The following is a 21,389-nucleotide window of genomic DNA, read 5'->3' as shown; positions in this document are numbered from 1 at the left end:
AAGGTAGTAATAGGCAGCAATTATAAATAGTAAAGGACTTCAACGCCCACTTTCAACAATGCATAGATCATGCAGACAGAAAAATAATATATAAATAGTGGACCTGAATAACACTATAGACCAAATGGACCTTACAAATACATATAGAATGTTCTATTTAACAGCACAAGAATACATATTTCTCTGAAGCACACATGGAACATTCTCCAGGATAGACCATATGTTGGGCTAGCAAGCAAGCTGTAACAAATTTGAGAAGATTGAAATCATATCAGATATCTTTTTCAAACACAATGGTAAAACCTGGAACTAAATATCCAGAGGAAAAACAATTCACATTGTTTCTCAACAATGCATGGAGGTTGAGAAACACATTCCTGAACAACCAATGCGTTAAAGAAGAAATCAAAAGGGAAATCGCAAAGTATTTTGTGACAAAAGGAAATGGAAACACAGCATATTCAAACTTACGGGATGCATCAAAAATTGTCCTCGGCAGAAAGTTTATAGTGATAAACACCTACATTAAAAAAAACTCAAATAATCTAACTTTACAACTCAAGGAATTAGAAAAAGAAGAAAAAAGTAAGCCTAGATTTGGGGGCTTAATGTAATTTGGTGCTGTAAATACACACCTCAGGGATTGGTTCTTTCTACCACATTTTGCTGTGTTCATCTCAGAACCAAAGTAACTTTCTTTGCAGTCTCCTGGGGATGCAGGTAGGTGTGGTTTAGTTCTGATTTGTACTTAGCCTAAGGGTATAGTCCCTTGAGTCTTGATACCTGTTTCCCTGACCTAGTGAGGTTCATTAAAACTAAAGGTGACATTTATTTAGATTTATAAATGTCCACCAGAAAAAAAGTGGCTCTAATTCTCTGCTTGTTTCTCTGGAACTTCACTTTCCTTAGAATTTACTATCTTGTAAGTTACTCTGGAATTGAAAAAAATGTTATCTAACATCTTTGTTTTCAGTTGGAGTGTTGGTCTGATGTATATCATGCACCTTATTTCTAGAAGCAGAATGCACAGTTTCTTTAGCATTTTAAGAGAACAGTTCTTTAAAGATTTTACTTAGATTCACGTCTTTTTATAATGAGTATCCTCAACCATTGTGACTATGTTAATACTATTAGTGAAATACAAGGTTTTATTACTTTTATAAAAGAGGGCCAATATTTCTTTTTTCAGGCTAAAGAGGCAGTGATAGAAGCTGAACAACGTGATCCTACAAATATTTTCACTCAATTTTATGTATTCAAGATTGCAGTTTTAGAGGGCAACTCTGGCAGAGGTATATTATTTATGAATTATATTTAATTATTAATATAAAGAATAATAATCCTCTTCTCCCATAAAGGAAAAAAAGATTGTTTTTAAGAGTGGAGTTATATGTTGTGTATTCTACCTTTCCTGTATAAAGATGATACAACCATGCAAAAAGGAAGTATGGGGTAAGAGAGAATTCACTGCAAACCCTTTTCAGTTGAGTTGTCTTAGATAATCAAAGTCTCCAGCTGACTTTTAAATATTTTCATTTATTTGGGAAGTTATTGGTGAGAGATTTGGCCTTGAAATGGAGTTTCTTGCTACAGAGTTGACAGTGCTGAAGTTGCTCACCTGAACTTCATCCCATTAGTACTGTCCCCTTTCCATTAAGTTAAGCATAGTTTCCTAGTTGATGTGTCTTTACACTCCTGTATCTTGATTTGGTTACAGATATGCCGTGTTGTGATATTACTCCCATTCAGCCCTCAGTGTAGCTGAGGATACCCTGAGGCAGCTTGAGCTCCAGACTGGTTCTCTCTTGTGAAGGTTATAAGTTGAGAAATTGATAGGTTTAAATTAATAGATCCAAACAGAATTTATACTAATCCGACTAAGCAACTGTTTATGAATACCTACTATGTGCAACAGACTCTGCTTTGCACTTCAAAAAAAGAAAGATAGTTTATTCTTCTTTGGAAAAGAAATGTTCCAAGATAGTAAAGTATACCTGTATATTAATTAAAGATTAGTAAATTGGAGTCAGTTCTTTATCAGGGTTTTTTTTTTTAAAGATTTTACTTATTTAAGATAGAAAGTACACACATGAGCAGGAGGAGGTTTAGAGGGAGAGGAAGAAGCAGACTCCCTGCTGAACAGGAAGCCCCATGTGGGACTCGATCCTAGGACCCCAGGATCATGACCTATGCCAAAGGCAGATGCTTAACCAACTGAGCTACCCAGGCATCCTTTATATTGTAGTCATGTCCATCATCAATTTTTTCATTAGAGACCTTTGGGAATTTGTTATATTTTATGTACTATGTTGAAAGATTAAAAAAATTTTAACTTTTTACCAACAGAAATGGCAAAAAAATAGATTTCCTATTAAAACTTTTAACATTCTATTAAAATAAATTTTTTACTTGTATTTATTTTTTAAAGATTTTTTAAATTTATTTATTCACACCAATAAAAATTAATTTATTAAAAAAATTTATTTATTCCTGAAAGACACATAGAGAGAGAGAGAGAGAAATAAAGAGAGAGAGAGGCAGAGGCAGAGGCAGAGGGAGAAGCAGGCTCCATGCAGGGAGCCTGATGTGGGACTCCTTCCAGGTCTCCAGGATCGCGCCCTGGGCTGAAGGTGGCACTAAACCGCTGAGCCACCTGGGCTGCCCATAAATTTTTTACTTTTTAAACATACCATCAGCTCAGTCTTTTTTTTCCCCCCTAGTTATCTGTGACCAAATGGTCACAAATTTTTAAAAAATTTTAAAGCCATGTTTGTTGATAATATATAGAATAAAACTTACTAGATTCTTTGAGGTTTATTTATATTAATAAATCTATGAGTTTTGACAAATGTATACAGTTATGTAACCACCATTACCATCATGATACAGAACAAAAAATTGCCTCAGGCTCCTTTATTGTCATTCCTTCCCACCACTTTTAGCCCTGGAAACAACTGAACTCATTTCTATCTCTGTATTTTTGCCTTCTCCAAAATGTCATATAAATGAGATCATACAGTATAAAGCTTTTTGAGCCTTTCTTTCACTTATCATAATGTATTCAAAACCCATTCATACTGTTGTGTTTCCATAGTTTGTTCTTCTTTATTGCCACAGTTTATTCATTCACCATTTGAAGTATATTTGGATGGTTTCCATTGTGAGCAAGTATGAATAAATGTGCTATAAATATCTGTTTACAGATTTTGTGTGATGATAAAATTTAACTTCTCTAGGATAAATATCTAGGAGTTGGATTTTTGGGTTGTATGATAGATACATGTTTAACTATCAGAAACTGCCAAGCTGTTTTTCTAAGTAGCTATACAATTTTACATTCTAACCAGTTATGTTTGAGTGTTCCAGGTGATCTGCTTGGAATTGTCCATTTAAAAAATACTTTACCCATTCTAATAGTTGATGTATATCAGCTTGGAATTGTCCATTTAAAATTCCTACTTGTCCGTTTAAAAAATACTTTACCCGTTCTAATAGTTGGGTAGTGGTATCTTACTGTGGTTTTAACTGTATTTCTGTAATGTCTAACATTTGAAATCCATATATCTTCTTTGGCAGAGTGTTGGTTTTTTTAAAAAAATATTTTATTTATTTATTCATGAGAGACATAGAGAGAGAGAGAAAGAGAGGCAGAGACACAGGCAGAGGGAGAAGCAGGCTCCATGCAGGGAGCCTGACCTGGGACTCAATCCCAGGTCTTCAGGATCCCATCCCAGGCCGAAGGTGCCGCTAAACTGCTGAGCCACTGGGGCTGCCCTGGCAGAGTGTTTATATAAATCTTTTGCCCAGTTTTCTATAGGGAACTTAGTTTTATTTTTTAAAAAAAGTTATCTCTAATATGTTTTATTCATCTTGTATCATAGTGGCTAGAACATAGGGAAGAAAAATATTTTAGTTACTAAGATATAGGGAACTTTGTTTTCTTATTGAATTTTGAAAGTTCTTTATACATTTTATTTTATTTTTATTTATTTTTTTGTATATTTTTTATTGGAGTTCGATTTGCCAACATATAGCATAACACCCAATGCTCATCACGTCAAGTGCTCCCCTCAGTGCCCATCATCCAGTCACCACAATGCCCTGCCCACCTCCCTTCCACCACCCCTTGTTCATTTCCCAGAATTAGGAGTCTCTCATGTTCTGTCACCCTCTCTGATATTTCCCACTCATTTTCTCTTCTTTCCGCTTTATTCCCTTTCACTATTTTTTATATTCCCCCAATGAATGAGACCATATAATGTTCGTCTTTCTCCAATTGACTTACTTCACTCAGCATAATACCCTCCAGCTCCATACACATTGAAGCAAATGGTGAGTATTTGTTGTTTCTAATGGCTGAGTAATATTCCACTGTATATATAGACCACATCTTCTTTATCCATTCATCTTTCAAAGGACACTGAGGCTCCTCCACAGTTTGGTTATTGTGGACATTGCTGCTATAAACATTGGGGTGCAGCTATCCTGCCGTTTTGCTGTATTTGTATCTTTGGGGTAAATCCCCAGCAGTGCAACTGCTGGGTTGTAGGGCAGATCTATTTTTAACTCTTTGAGGAACCTCCACACAGTTTTCCAGAGTGGCTGTACCAGTTCACATTCCCACCAACAGTGCAAGAGGGTTCCCGTTTCTCCACATCCTCTCCAAAATTTGTTGTTTCCTGTCTTGTTAATTTTCCCCATTCTCACTGGTGTGAGGTGGTATCTCATTGTGGTTTTGATTTGTATTTCCCTGATGGCCAATGATACGGAGCATTTTCTCATGTGCTTATTGCCATGTCTATGTCTTCCTCTGAAATTAATGTTCGTGTCTTTTGCCCATTTCATGATTGGATTATTAGTTTCTTTGCTGTTGAGCTTTTAAGTTTAAGAAGTTCTTTATAGATGATGGATACTAGCCCTTTATCTGATAGGTCATTTGCAAATATCTTCTCCCATTCTGTAGGTTGTCTTTTAATTTTGTTGACTGTTTCTTTTGCTGTGCAGAAGCTTTTTATCTTGATGAAGTCCCAATACTTCATTTTTGCTTTTGTTTCCCTTGCCTTCATAGATGTATCTTGCAAGAAGTTGCTGTGGCCAAGTTCAAAAAGGGTGTTGCCTGTGTTCTGCTCTTGGATTTTATTTTTTTTTAAATTCTTAATTATTTATGATAGTTACAAACAGAGAGAGAGAGAGAGAGAGGCAGAGACACAGGCTGAGGGAGAAGCAGTCTCCATGCACCGGGAGCCCGACGTGGGATTCGATCCCGGGTCTCCAGGATCGCGCTCTGGGCCAAAGGCAGGCGCTAAACCGCTGCGCCACCCAGGGATCCCCGCTCTTGGATTTTAATAGATTCTTGTCTCACACTGAGATCTTTCCTCCAATTTGAGTTTATCTTTGTGTCTGGTGTAAGAGAATGGTCTAGTTTCATTCTTCTGCACGTGGCTGTCCAATTTTTCCAGCACCTTTTATTGAAGAGACTGTCCTTTTTCTAGTGGATAATCTTTCCTGCTTTGTCAAAAATTAGTTGACCATAGAGTTGAGGGCCCATTTCTGGGTTCTCTGTTCTGTTCCATTGATCTATGTGTCTCTTTTTTGTGCCAATACCATGCTGTCTTGATGATTACAGCTTTGTAGTACAGCTTGAAATCCAGCATGGTGATGCCCCCGGCTCTGGTTTTCTTTTTCAATATTCCCCGGGCTATTTGGGGTCTTTTCTGATTCCACACAAATCTTAAGATGATTTGTTACAACTCTCTGAAGAAAGTCCATGGTATTTTGATAAGGATTACATTAAATGTGTAAATTGCCCTGGGTAGCATTGATATTTTCACAATATTAATTCTTCTAATCCATGAGCATGGAATATTTTAACATCTCTTTGTGTCTTCCCCAGTTTCTTTCAGTAGAGTTCCGTAGTTTAGGAACACTTAGGTTAGGCTTATTCCTAGGTATCTTATGCTTTTGGGTGCAATTGTAAATGGGATTGACTCCTTAAGTTCTCTTTATTCAGTCATTGGTAGTGTATAGAAATGCCACTGATTTCTGGGCATTGATTTTGCATCCTGCCACACTGCCAAATTGCTGTATGAGTTCTAGCAATCTTGGGGTGGAGTCTTTTGGGTTTTCTTTGTACAGTATCATGTCATCAGCAAAGAGGGAGAGTTTGACTTCTTCTTTGCTAATTTGATGCCTTTTATTTCTTTTTGTTGTCTGATTGCTGAGGCTAGTACTTTTAGTACTATGTTGAATAGCAGTGGTGAGAGTGGACATCCCTGTCTTGTTCCTGATCTTAGGGCAAAGGCTCCCAGTGTTTCCCCATTGAGAATGATATTTGCTGTGGGCTTTTTGTAGATGGCTTTTAACATGCTGAGGAATGTTCCCTCTATCCCTACACTCTGAAGAGTTTTGATCAGGAATGGATGCTGTATTTTGTCAAATGCTTTCTCTCCATCTATTGAGAGGATCTTGTGGTTCTTGTTTTTTCTCTTGTTGATATGATCTATCATGTTGATTGCTTTATGAGTGTTGAAACAGCCTTGCATCTCAGGGAAAAATCCTACTTTGTCATGGTGATTAATCTTCTAAAAATGTTTTTTTTAAATTTTTATTTATTTATGATAGTCACACAGAGAGAGAGAGAGAGAGGCAGAGACACAGGCAGAGAGAGAAGCAGGCTCCATGCACCGGGAGCCCGACATGGGATTCGATCCTGGGTCTCCAGGATTGCGCCCTGGGCCAAAGGCAGGCGCTAAACCACTGTGCCACCCAGGGATCCCTAATCTTCTTAATGTACTGTTGGATCCTATTGGCTTGTATCTTGTTGAGAATTGTTGCATCTGTGTTCATCAGGGATATTGGCCTATAATTCTCCTTTTTGATGGGGTCTTTGTCTGGTTTTGGCATTAAGGTGATGCTGGCCTCATAGAAAAGAGTCTGGACGCTGGGACACTTGCACCCCGATGTTTATAGCAGCAATGTCCACACTAGCTAAACTGTGGAAGGAGCCTCAGTGTCCATCGAAAGATGAATGGATAAAGAAGATGTGGTTTATGTATACAATGGAATATTACTCAGCCATTAGAAACGACAAATACCCACCATTTGCTTCAACATGGATGGAACTGGAGGGTATTATGCTGAGTGAAGTAAGTCAATCTGACAAGCACAAACATTATATGGTCTCATTCATTTGGGGAATATAAAAAATAGTGACAGGGAATAAAGGGGAAAGGAGAAAAAATGAGTGGGAAATATCAGAAAGGGAGACAGAACATGAGAGACTCCTAACTCTGGGAAATGAACTAGGGGTGAGGGTAGGGGATGTGGGCAAGGGGTGGGGGTGACTGGGTGACAGTCACTGAGGGGGGCACTTGATGGGATGAGCACTGGGTGTTATTCTATATGTTGGCAAATTGAACACCAGTAAAAAATAAATTTAAAAAAAAGAAAAGAGTTTGGAAGTATTTCATCCCTTTCTATCCTTTGGAACAGCATTAGTAGAACAGGTATTGTTTCTTCTTTAAACGTTTAATATAATTCCTCTGGGAAGCCATCTGGCCCTAGACTTTTGTGTCTTGGGAGGTTTTGATGACTGCTTCAATTTTGTCCCTGGTTATTGGCCTGTTCAGGTTTTCTATTTCTTCCTGTACCAGTGTTGGTAGTTTGGGGTTTTCCAGAAATGCATCCATTTCTTCTAGATTGCCTAATTTATTGGCGCATAGCTGCTCATAATATGTTTTTTTTTCATAATATGTTTTTAAAATCACTTGTATTGGGATCCCTGGGTGGCGCAGTGGTTTAGCGCCTGCCTTTGGCCCAGGGCGCGATCCTGGAGACCCGGGATCGAATCCCACGTCGGGCTCCCGGTGCATGGAGCCTGCTTCTCTCTCTGCCTGTGTCTCTGCCCCTCTCTCTCTCTGTGTGACTATCATAAATAAATAAAAATTAAAATCGCTTGTATTTCCTTGGTATTGGTTGTGATCTCTCCTCTTTCATTCATGATTTTATTAATTGGAGTCTTTTCTCTTTTGTTTTTAATAAGGCTGGCCAATGGTTTATCTATATTTTTTTTTAAGACTTATTTATTTATTCAGAGAGAGAGAGAGAGAGAGAGAGGCAGAGACACAGGCAGAGGAAGAAGCAGACTCCATGCAGGGAGCCTGATGTGGGACTTGATCCCAGGTCTCCAGGATCACACCTCGGGCTGCAGGCAGTGCTAAACCGCTGTGCCACCGGGGCTGCCCCTGGTTTATCTATCTTATTAATTCTTTCAAAGAACCAACTCCCGGATTTGATCTGTTCTACAGTTCTTCTGGTATCTATTTCATTGAGTTCTGCTCGAATCTTTATTAACTCTCTTCTTCTGCTTGGTGTAGGCTTTATTTGCTGTTCTTTCTCCAGTTCCTTTAGGTGTGCAAGGTTAGCTTGTGTATTTGAGGTTTTTCCAATTTTTTGACGGATGCTTATATTGTGATGTATTTCCCTCTTAGGACTGCTTTTGCTGTATCCCAAAGATTTTGAGTGATTGTATCTTCATTCTCATTAGTGTCCACGAATCTTTTTAATTCTTCTCTAGTTTCCTGGTTGACCCTTGATCTTTTAGCAGGATGCTCTTTAACCTCCACTTGTTTAAGTTTCTTCCAAAATTCTTCTTGTGATTGAGTTCAAGTTTCAAAGCATTATGGTCTGATAATATGCAGGGGAGTACCCCAATCTTTTGTTATCGGTTGAGAGCTGATTTGTGACCCAGTATGTGGTCTATTCTGGAGAAAGTTCCATGTGCACTTGAGAAGAATGTGTATTCGGTTGCGTTTGGATGTAAAGTTCTATAAATATCTGTGAAATCCATCTGGGCCAGTGTATCATTTAAAGCTCTTGTTTCTTTGGATATGTTGTCATTAGAATATCAGTCATTTGCAGAAAGTGCCATGTTGAAGATCCCAGTATTAGTGTATTATTATCTAAGTATGTCTTTGCTTTGGTTATTAATTGATTGATATACTTGGCTCTCCCACATTAAGGTCATAAATATTCATGATTGTTAGTTCCTCTTGTTAGATAGATCCTTTAAGTATGATATAGTGTCCTTCTTAATCTCTTACTACAGTCTTTGGGATAAACTTTAATTTATCTGATATGAGGATTGCTACCCCTGCTTTCTTTTGAGGACCATTTGAATGGTAAATGGTTCTCCAACCTTTCATTTTCAGGCTGTAGGTATGCTTAGGTCTAAAATGCTTCTCTTGTATTCAGCAAATAGATGGGTCTTGCTTTTTTATCCAGTCTGAAACCCTGCGTCTTTTGATAGGATCATTAAGACCATTCACATTCAAAATTAGTATTAAAAGATATGAATTTAGTGTCATCGTAATACCTATTCAGTCCCTGTTTTTGTGGATTGTTCCCTTGGACTTCCTCTTTCTATTACAGAATCCCCCTTAGTATTTCTTGCAGAGCCGGCTTGGTGGTCACATATTCTTTCAGTTTCTGCCTATTTTGGAAGCTCTTTATCTCTCCTTCTATTCTGAATGAGAGCCTTGCTGGATAAAGTATTGATTTTAGGGGGGGGACCTCTGTGTCTCATGGATCTGAATGCCTGTTTCCTTCCAGGCATTATTAGGGAAGTTCTCAGCTATGATTTGTTCAAATATGCTTTCTGGTCCTCTGTCCCTCTTGGCGCCCTCTGGAACCCCAATTAAAGATAGATTTTTCCTTCTGAGGCCGTCATTTATTTCCTTTAACTTTTCCTCATGGTCTTTTAATTTTTTCTATTTTTTCCTCAGCTTCCTTCCTTGCCATCAACTTGTATTCTATGTCACTCTTTTTTTTCCCCACTCTTTCTTCTACCTCATTAACCCTCATCGTTAGGACCTCCAGTTTGGATTGCATCTCATTTAATTGATTTTTAATTTTGGCCTGATTAGATCTAAATTTTGCAGTCATGAAGTCTCTTGAATCCTTTATGCTTTTTTCCAGAGCCATCAGTATCTTTATTTTATTTTATTTTTTAAAGATTTTTATTTATTTATTTATTCATGAGACACACACACAGAGAGAGAGAGAGAGAGAGAGAGAGAGAGAGAGATCAAGAGAGAGGCAGAGACACAGGCAGAGGGAGAAGCAGGCTCCATGCAGGAGCCTGACTTGAGACTCGATCCTGGGTCTCCGGGATCACACCCTGGGCTGTAGGCGGCACTAAACTGCTGTGCCACCGGGGCTGCCCCATCAGTATCTTTATAATTTTGCTTCTGAATTGTCTTTCTGACATCAAATTGTAATCCAAATTCTGTAACTCTGTGGGAGAGAGTACTGTTCCTGATTCTTTCTTCTGTGGTGAATTCTTGTCATTTTGCTCAGTGCAGAGTGGCTAAATACGAGTTGTACTTGTTAGAAGCACAAACCCTTCTCTCTGTAGCGTTCCAGCTGTTCTCTCTTTAAATCTCAGATGAATTCGTAGGTTTTCAGGATGATTTGAAAGTTACCTAGGTAAGTTGGTGGGGACAGGTGACTTGGGGTCCCTGCTCCTCTGCTATCTTGTCCCACCCTGCTCTTTAAATATTTTAGATACAAATTATCAGATGTATGTTTTATAATTTTTTCTTTTATTTTCTTATCAATGTCTTTCATGAGAAGTTTGATGCTTTATCTTTTTTCCTCTTTTATGGAATAGCTACGAAACCTTTACCTAATCTAAGGTAACAAAGATTTTTTTCCTGTGTTCTCTTCAAGAAATTTTATAAGTTTAAGTGTATGGTTAGTTCTGTGATCAATTTTATATATTAATTTTTGCACTTAAGGTATGAACCAAAGTTCATTCTTTTTGCACATGGCTATCTAATCATTCCAGCATCATTTTTTCAGCATTATTTATTTAAAAACTATCCTTTTTCAACTGAATTACCTTCCACATTTATTGAAATTAGTTGTCATATATGCATGTGGGTCTCCTTCTGGATTTTACATTCTCTTCCATTGTTCTGTTCATCTCTTCCTTATACCACTTCCACACTGTCTTAATTAGTTTAGCTGTATAATGAATTTGAAATCATGTAGTCAAAGGTCATAATTTTGCATGACTTGAATCCTTTTAAAAACGTTAAGTCTTATTCTGTTGCCCAGAATATTGTCTTTATTTGCAAATGTTCTATGTGCACTTGCAAAAAATGTATATTTTACTATTGTTTGAGTGTTCTATAAGCATTATTCAGTTCAAGCTGATTAATAGTGTAACGTGTACTACATCCTTGCTGATTTACTACTTTTTCTATCAGCTATTAAGAAAATATACTGAAATCTTTGAGTATAATTGTGGATCTCTTAATTTTTCCTTATAGTTCTTTAAAATTTTACTCCTTCAGTTTTGAAATTGTATCATTAGGTGTATAAACATTTAGGATTGTTATGTTCTTGTAATGAATTAATTCCTTTATCATCATGAATTAACCTTCTGTCATGTAATATTCTTTGCTCTGAAATCCATTTTGTCTGATATTAATATAGCCACTCCAACTTTCTTTTTTAATAGCTTTATAATTCCCCCACCAGAATATTCACTTATCTAAAGTATACAATTCTATAGCTTTTACTGTATCAGAGAATTAGACAACTATCCTCACAATCTAATTTCAGCACATTTTCAGCACTCCACAAAAGAATTTCGTACTCTTTAGCCATCATTCCCTCATTCTTCCCACACCTGTAGCCCTCGGCACACAGAACCTTATTTCAAGGGCAATCTCTTGATGACAAGAGAGAAATTTAATTGTGCAATCCTGTGAACGAGCAGTTCCATTCACAGAATGTATTGTAAAGAATAAGCATATGAGGGATGCCTGGGTGACTCAGTCAGTTAAGCCTCTGACTTTTGATTTCAGTTCAGGTCATGTTCTTGGGTTCGTGGGATTGAGCCCTGTGTTGGGCTTGAGCTCTGCACTTGTCATAGAGTCTGTTTGAGGATTCTTTCCCTCCCTCTGTCCCTTTCCTCTCATCCCCTCTTTCCCTCACCTCCCCCCCCTCAAAAAAAAAGAAGCATAGGATGCACAAAGATATACACAGGGATGTTCCTGAAGCACTATTACAGCAAAATACATAATTTATATCCCTTAGTAGGAAACTGTATTAATAAAATATTAGTATCCCAGCTTTCTTTCGATTACCTTTAACATAGTATATATTATTCCATGCATTTTCTTTTAACAATTTTGTCTTTATATTTAAATTGTGTTTCTTGTAGGTAGTCTATAGTTGAATGTTGCTTTCTTTCCTTCAGTGTGACTATCTGTCTTTCACTTGGGTTGTATAGACCATTTATATTTAACACGATTATTGATATGGTAAGGTTTAAATTTAGCATCTTGTCATTTGTCTTCTGTTTGTCCCACCTGTTCTTTGTTATCATTTTTCTTTTTTCTACTTTCTTTTGGATTTAGTATTTTTTATGATTACATTTATGTCATCTTTTAGCTTATTACCCATCTTTTGTTTTATTTTAATCATTAAGTTGTATAGTACATATATTTAACTTATTGTAGTCTACCTTTATGATATGTAATAGAAAGTAATATCACCATTCATTTTAAAATTTTATTGTTTTATATTCCATTTTATGAATGTACCAAAATGTATTTAACCCATCCATTATTTAATGGAATTTAGGTTGGCTGTATATTTTTATTCTACCTTTTTTTTCTTGAAATACAGAATTTTATTTAGAAACTGTTTAAAGTAGAAAAAAACGCTGTCAAGAAAAACCAGGTGGAAAATGGGTTCCCAATAAAATGGAATTTTAGGGCAACAAAAGTCTTAAAGGCCACAAAAGAGAAATAGCACCACTGTTATTTTGAACAATGGCTAGTTACTTGCATTTTTCAGCATTGGTAATCCCTGAATCTGGGTTTTCCTCTGAATTCCACACAGCATGCACTACACAACAATTTTATCATAAAATATCTGCTTTCTACACACATTTTAGGACAAGCTACCACCAGAAACAAATCAATACAAATTCATCAGGGGCTGAACAATCTCACTAGTGGGTGATACACATTTTGCAGAATTCTGCCAAACAAAGGAACTGAATAGGCTAGGGGCAAAGCAATGAAGAAGAGTTAAGGAATGAAATATTCTAAATATTAATAATTAATTAAGACATGGTACTGTATCTTCTGCAAAAGAAATTTAACATTTAGTATCACGCTAATGAATTTTGTCTCCAAAGAGATTAGTCCACTGGCAAAGTATTCCGATAACAGTGGACGGTGGTGGACAGCAGGTACGGAGAACACCCAGCCGTGCAGATCCTAATGTAGCAATGGCCTTCACTGGTCACTCCCTTTGCCAGAGGTCCAGAAAGAACTTGTAGTGTGATCACCTGCCTGCTGAACTTACACTCTAAGCAGCAAACTTTAAGGAGCCAAAAAGCAGTCCCCGGTGGGCAAGGAGAGCAGACAAGAGAAACATGTTCAATGTAAACTTAAAAGACAGTAAAATGGGACATGACTCCCATTGAAATCCCAGAGATGTGGACAATTCCCCAAAAGTAGTTGTTAGATTTAAAAACTGGACACACCTCATTCCCAAAAAAACACAATATATAGAAACTTCAGGGATAACTGGAAAAATCATCAGAGAAATGTTCAATGAAATTCAGGCTCTTCAACTCAAACATCTCAGGGCTAAAACACACCATCCAGGCAGCAATGCCTCTTGCTTCTTAGAGCAGGAATACAATTGGTTAAGGACACCAAATGGCTTTACAAAGCAACTTTTTAAACTTCCCTTTTGGAGCCAAGGTCTAGGTCTTTGAGGATTCAGGCAGCCCTGCAAGGCCTGTGAACAGCAGATTCCAAAGATCCAGAGGTCTGGTCCTTCCTTCCCAGACACCATGTCAGATACGTAAAATCTCCTGTCATGGTACATTTTATATTTTGAAATATGGAAACATGTTTTAAATACTCTTAAGACTCGTACAGCAATTTGGCAGTGTGGCAGGATACAAAATCAATGCCCAGAAATCAGTGGCATTTCTATACACTAATAATGAGACTGAAGAAAGAGAAATTAAGGAGTCAATCCCATTTACAATTACACCCAAAAGCATAAGATACCTAGGAATAACCTAACCAAAGAGGTAAAAGATCTATACCCTAAAAACTACAGAACACTTCTGAAAGAAATTGAGGATGACACAAAGAGATGGAAAAATATTCCATGCTCATGGATTGGCAGAATTAATATTGTGAAAATGTCAATGTTACCCAGGGCAATTTACACGTTTAATGCAATCCCTATCAAAATACCATGGACTTTCTTCAGAGAGTTAGAACAAATTATTTTAAGATTTGTGTGGAATCAGAAAAGACCCCGAATAGCCAGGGGAATTTTAACAAAGAAAACCATAGCTGGGGGCATCACAATGCCAGATTTCAGGTTGTACTACAAAGCTGTGGTCATCAAGACAGTGTGGTACTGGCACAAAAACAGACACATAGATCAATGGAACAGAATAGAGAACCCAGAAGTGGACCCTGAAATGTACGGTCATCTAATATTCGATAAAGGAGGAAAGACTATCCATTGGAAGAAAGACAGTCTCTTCAATAAATGGTGCTGGGAAAATTGGACATCCACATGCAGAAGAATGAAACTGGACCACTCTCTTTCACCATACACAAAGATAAACTCAAAATGGATGAGAGATCTAAATGTGAGACAAGATTCCATTAAAATCCTAGAGGAGAACACAGGCAACACCCTTTTTGAACTTGGCCACAGTAATTTCTTGCAAGATACATCCACAAAGGCAAAAGAAACAAAAGCAAAAATGAACTATTGGGACTTCATCAAGATAAGAAGCTTTTGCACAGCAAAGGATACAGTCAACAAAACTAAAAGACAACCTACAGAATGGGAGAAGATATTTGCAAATGACATATCAGATAAAGGGCTAGTTTCCAAAATCTATAAAGAACTTATTAAACTCAACACCAAAGAAACAAACAATCCAATCATGAAATGGGCAAAAGACATGAAGAGAAATCTCACAGAGGAAGACATGGACATGGCCAACATGCACATGAGAAAATGCTCTGCATCACTTGCCATCAGGGAAATACAAATCAAAACCACAATCAGATACCACCTCACACCAGTGAGAATGGGGAAAATTAACAAGGCAGGAAACAACAAATGTTGGAGAGGATGCGGAGAAAAGGGAACCCTCTTACACTGTTGGTGGGAATGTGAACTGGTGCAGCCACTCTGGAAAACTGTGTGGAGGTTCCTCAAAGAGTTAAAAATAGACCTGCCCTACGACCCAGCAATTGCACTGTTGGGGATTTACCCCAAAGATTCAGATGCAATGAAACGTCGGGACACCTGCACCCCGATGTTTCTATCAGCAATGGCCACAATAGCCAAACTGTGGAAGGAGCCTCGGTGTCCATGGAAAGATGAATGGATAAAGAAGATGTGGTTTATGTATACAATGGAATATTACTCAGCCATTAGAAACGACAAATACCCACCATTTGCTTCAACGTGGATGGAACTGGAGGGTATTATGCTGAGTGAAGTAAGTCAATCGGAGAAGGACAAACAGTGTATGTTCTCATTCATTTGGGGAATATGAATAATAGTGAAAGGGAATATAAAGGAAGGGAAAAGAAATGTTGGGAAATATCAGGAAGGGAGACAGAACATAAAGACTCCTAACTCGGGGAAACGAACTAGGGGTGGTGGAAGGGGAGGAGGGCGGGTGTTGGAGGGGAATGGGTGACGGGCACTGAGGTGGACACTTGACGGGATGAGCACTGGGTGTTTTTCTGTATGTTGGTATATTGAACACCAATAAAAGTTAATTAAAAAAAATGGTTCTGGGAAAATTGGACATCCACATGCAGAAGAATGAGACTAAACCACTCTCTTTCACCATACACAAAGATAAACTCAAAATGGATGAAAGATCTAAATGTGAGGCAAGATTCCATCAAAATCCTAGAGGAGAACACAGGCAACACCCTTTTTGAACTCGGCCACAGTAACTTCTTGCAAGATACATCCACGAAGGCAAAAGAAACAAAAGCAAAAATGAACTATTGGGACTTCATCAAGATAAGAAGCTTTTGCACAGCAAAGGATACAGTCAACAAAACTAAAAGACAACCTACAGAATGGGAGAAGATATTTGCAAATGACATATCAGATAAAGGGCTAGTTTCCAAAATCTGTAAAGAACTTATTAAACTCAACACCAAAGAAACAAACAATCCAATCATGAAATGGGCAAAAGACATGAAGAGAAATCTCACAGAGGAAGACATGGACATGGCCAACATGCACATGAGAAAATGCTCTGCATCACTTGCCATCAGGGAAATACAAATCAAAACCACAATCAGATACCACCTCACACCAGTGAGAATGGGGAAAATTAACAAGGCAGGAAACAACAAATGTTGGAGAGGATGCGGAGAAAAGGGAACCCTCTTACACTGTTGGTGGGAATGTGAACTGGTGCAGCCACTCTGGAAAACTGTGTGGAGGTTCCTCAAAGAGTTAAAAATAGACCTGCCCTACGACCCAGCAATTGCACTGTTGGGGATTTACCCCAAAGATTCAGATGCAATGAAACGTCGGGACACCTGCACCCCGATGTTTCTATCAGCAATGGCCACAATAGCCAAACTGTGGAAGGAGCCTCGGTGTCCATGGAAAGATGAATGGATAAAGAAGATGTGGTTTATGTATACAATGGAATATTACTCAGCCATTAGAAACGACAAATACCCACCATTTGCTTCAACGTGGATGGAACTGGAGGGTATTATGCTGAGTGAAGTAAGTCAATCGGAGAAGGACAAACAGTGTATGTTCTCATTCATTTGGGGAATATGAATAATAGTGAAAGGGAATATAAAGGAAGGGAAAAGAAATGTTGGGAAATATCAGGAAGGGAGACAGAACATAAAGACTCCTAACTCGGGGAAACGAACTAGGGGTGGTGGAAGGGGAGGAGGGCGGGTGTTGGAGGGGAATGGGTGACGGGCACTGAGGTGGACACTTGACGGGATGAGCACTGGGTGTTTTTCTGTATGTTGGTATATTGAACACCAATAAAAGTTAATTAAAAAAAATGGTTCTGGGAAAATTGGACATCCACATGCAGAAGAATGAGACTAAACCACTCTCTTTCACCATACACAAAGATAAACTCAAAATGGATGAAAGATCTAAATGTGAGGCAAGATTCCATCAAAATCCTAGAGGAGAACACAGGCAACACCCTTTTTGAACTCGGCCACAGTAACTTCTTGCAAGATACATCCACGAAGGCAAAAGAAACAAAAAAAAATTAACTATTGGGACTTCATCAAGATAAGAAGCTTTTGCACAAACAAAAAAAAAAAAAAAAAAAAAAAGAAGCTTTTGCACAGCAAAAGAAACAGTCAACAAACCTAAAAGACAACCTACAGAATGGGAGAAGATATTTGCAAATGACCTTTCAGATAAAGGGCTAGTTTCTAAGATCTATAAAGAACTTATGAAACTCAGCACCAAAGAAACAAACAATCCAATCATGAAATGGGCAAAAGACATGAACAGAGATCTCACAGAGGAAGACATAGACATGGCAACAAGAACATGAGAGAATGCTCTGCATCGCTGGTCATCAGGGAAATACAAATCAAAACCACAATGAGATACCACCTCACACCAGTGAGAATGGTGAAAATTAACAAGACAGGAAACAACACATGTTGGAGAGGATGTGGAGAAAGGGGAACCCTCCTGCACTGTTGGTGGGAATGTGAACTGGTGCAGCCACTCTGGAAAACTGTGTGGAGGTTCCTCAAAGAGTTAAAAATAGAACTGCCCTACGACCCAGCAATTGCACTGCTGGGGATTTATTTACCCCAAAGTGAAACGCTGGGACACCAGCACCCCGATGTTTATAGCAGCAATGTCCACAATAGCCACACTGTGGAAGGAGCCTCGGTGTCCATCGAAAGATGAATGGATAAAGAATATGTGGTTTATGTATACAATGGAATATTACTCAGCCATTAGAAACAACAAATACCCACCATTTGCTTCGACGTGGATAGAACTGGAGGGTATTATGCTGAGTGAAATAAGTCAATCGGAGAAGGACAAACATTATATGGTCTCATTCATTTGGGGAATATAAAAAATAGTGAAAGGGAATAAAGGGGAAAGGAAAAAAAGTGAGTGGGAAATATCAGAGAGGGAGACAGAACATGAGAAACTCCTAACTCTGGGAAATGAACTAGGGGTGGTAGAAAGGGAGGTGGGCGGGAGGTGGGGGTGACTGGGTGACAGCCACTGAGGGGGGCACTTGATGGGATGAGCACTGGTGTTATTGCTATAAGTTGGCAAATTGAACACGAATAAAAAATAAAGTTAAAAAATAAATAAATATTCTTAAGACATTTATTTATTAAAACATACTCTGCCAAGATTTCACATTAGCTTGAAATTCAAGTCAGTCTTTACATTTCTCTACTGAGGACTCCATCTCAGTGTATGACATAAAAGCACCTTCTCCAGCAGTGAGTGTTACCAGTGTCCACACAGTGAGCAACACGGTCAGCCTCTCTGTTCCTCCGGTGACCCAACTAGATGTTAATACTGCTCTGCTATAGGTTAGAAGCTCCTAACTCAAACTCATTGGAAAACGATGGAAACTTCTGCAAAGTGCACTTTAAGAAGAAGTACTGTTTGCTCATGAAAAGAAACCAGTGAATCCTCTAAGAATAATAAAAGGGGTCATTTTACAGTTAAGCACATGATTTGGAGTGAAGAATTCGGATGTTGCTCTGCTGGTCCAGGCTGTTAATACTCTTCTTGTTCCTCCTGTGAGCCCCCTTCATCAGGTATCACGAAGCCTTCATCTGTGGCATAGAGAATGTCCACAATCCTCTGCAATACAGAGTTGTTTTCCCCTTTGTCTCCTGGCAAATCAATTCAATGTTTCTTAGCTTTCCAAGGTAGAAATCTCTCTCTTTCTCCAAGTCTTTGACGGTAAGTTTCAATACATTGACCTGCTGCATCAATTCAGCTGCTTTGTCATCCCCGTTGCCCACACCAGGATTCTTTCGCACCACACCCGGGCCAGCCTTAGGGGTTGCAGTAGTTCCGTGTGTTGCAATGGACCTCTGTGGAGCTGCACTGCTAGAGCTGAGAGGTTTCTTCAGTTTGTTCAGAGCTGGAGCAACAAGGGAGGGAGCCACTGCAGTTTCTTGACCTTGTCTGGCAGCTACAGGGTCATAGTCTTTTCCATCATAGTTTGCATCAAAAAACTTCTTGAACCACTGAACAAATTAAAAATTGTCCTGAAGCTTTCCTTTTACTAATTTGTCCACAGGAATTATTTTGTCAACACCCATTCTCTTAAAACCTGCTTGTAGTATTTTGAAGTTCTGGATGTATTCATGCTCTAGTTTATTTTTTTTTATTTTTTTTAATTAATTTTTATTTATTTATGATAGTCACAGAGAGAGAGAGAGAGAGAGAGGCAGAGACATAGGCAGAGGGGGAAGCAGGCTCCATGCACCGGGAGCCTGATGTGGGATTCGATCCTGGGTCTCCAGGATCGCGCCCTGGGCCAAAGGCAGGCGCCAAACCACTGCGCCACCCAGGGATCCCTCATGCTCTAGTTTAGCCTGGAATTTCACTTTCTTCAAGGCAGTGGAGCCAGGGAACAGCATGTCCATAAACTGACAATAGGCAGCCCCTGAGCACAACTGTTCAATCTTTGTCAGATTCAGCTGCAGAGACTCATTGATCCAGGCCAGCATGTCATGTCGACTTAGGTTATCACTGGTGATGGATGTTGAGTATACGTTCACTGCCATCTTTGTCTCTTGGTCGGACTGTGTCCACTGCCTGTGCCTGGCTTTGGTTCTGTCTTCATCTCATTCAAACCACCCAAACTTTTTATTCTATCCTTAAAAAAAATTGCTGAACCAGAACTCCTTGGTGGCTCAGTGGTTGAGTGTCTGCCTTCAGCTCAGGGTGTGATCCCGGGGTCTAAGATCAAGTCCCATGTGGGGCTCCTTGAGGAGAGCCTACTTCTCCCTCTGCCTCTCTCTCTCTCTGTGTCTCTTATGAATAAATAAATAAAATATTTTAAAAAATGCTAACCATATTTGTATGTTTTTGTTCACTTTTGCAAGTATATCCATGGGGTAAATTCACAGGGGTGAATTGCTCAGTTGGGTATTTTTCTGACATTCAAGTCCTTGACATTTTAGCAATTTAGATGACTTTATGAAAATTAGCTAATATTTTAAAGGTATTAGTGCTCTTAATATTAGTTCCAAAGTCACTGTATTATAATTAACCATATATAGCTATTATCTTTGATAAGAATATCTCATTTTTTATATTATTTCCTTCCTTTTCAGCTTTGCAGGCAATTACTACTTTGGAGAAATTATTAATACCTGAAGATCCAAAAGAGAATGAGCTACTTACAGATAGAGATTCACGTGTCATGCTCCTCAGTATAGCTGCCCATTTTGCTCTCAAGGTAATTCTTATGTATTTATCTACAAGATTTTTACCTCTTTTCCATTTTGAGAGACAATTAATGGAACTATTTTAGAGGAATTTTCTACAAAGAAAAGAAATTAGTTGGTAGTTGGTGTGAGAAGTAGGATGAGAAGTTTGTTTGTTTGAGATGGAATGAATGAGAATGCTTATATGCTGATGGAAATGACCCAGTAAGAGAACAAAAAATTGACAGTGTGTAAGAAAAAAGAGAATTGTTAGAGCAATGTCCTTAAACAGGCGAGAGGTGATGGGCACAATTGTATAAATTCAGGGATTGGCTTTACAGAAGAAAATGGTTAGTTCATCCATGAAAGCAGTTGAGGAGTTAGAGTATGTGGTATGGTTCCTGGTGTACGAATAAATGTGGTAGTGGGAATCTGGAAGCTTTTTTCCTCACTGCTTCAGGTTTTTCAACAAAGTGGGAAACAAAGTCATTGCCTGAGAGTGAGAATGGGAGAGGAGGTGTTAGGGAGTTTGAGAAGATAAGACAAGGTGTAAACTAATCATGCAGGAAGGCAAGAAAGCAAATGACATGGTAGTGTGGGGTGCTTGCTTGCCCAGTAAGTATTAAGGCCTATTTGATGAAGTTTTAAAATAAAGAAATAGTTGAACAGGTTTTTATCCAGCCACCTTCAGCTCCATGGATATAGGCACAAAAGTCAGTAGAAAGTTGAATTTAACCAGGTTTAAGGTTTTGCTGGATGAATACAATGGAGCAAAAGAGGAGTAGCAAAATCAAGAAACAAGGAAGTGGTTATAATTAATCCCCATGGAATTTAAACTAAGCATGGAGGAGGATATCAAGGGGATGAAGG

General features: G+C 38.4%; 1 protein-coding gene and 1 pseudogene across 1 annotated transcript in view; one reads left to right on the top strand and one right to left on the bottom strand.

Annotated features, from left to right (window-relative positions):
* Window positions 1–21,389, top strand: part of TEX11 (testis expressed 11) — a 325,266-nt gene that overhangs the window by 191,306 nt on the left and 112,571 nt on the right. The window contains exons 16-17 of the mRNA XM_041740423.1: window positions 1,190–1,292; window positions 20,427–20,551. Of these exons, the coding sequence (XP_041596357.1) occupies window positions 1,190–1,292; window positions 20,427–20,551 (228 nt within the window). The remainder of the gene's footprint in view (window positions 1–1,189; window positions 1,293–20,426; window positions 20,552–21,389) is intronic.
* On the bottom strand, window positions 18,853–19,874 carry LOC121482859 (annotated as a pseudogene).

Source organism: Vulpes lagopus, chromosome X (genome assembly GCF_018345385.1).
Source record: "Vulpes lagopus strain Blue_001 chromosome X, ASM1834538v1, whole genome shotgun sequence".
NCBI lineage: Eukaryota > Metazoa > Chordata > Mammalia > Carnivora > Canidae > Vulpes > Vulpes lagopus.
The sequence above is the reverse complement of the archived record's forward strand: the minus strand, read 5'-3'. Positions and strand labels throughout refer to the sequence as shown.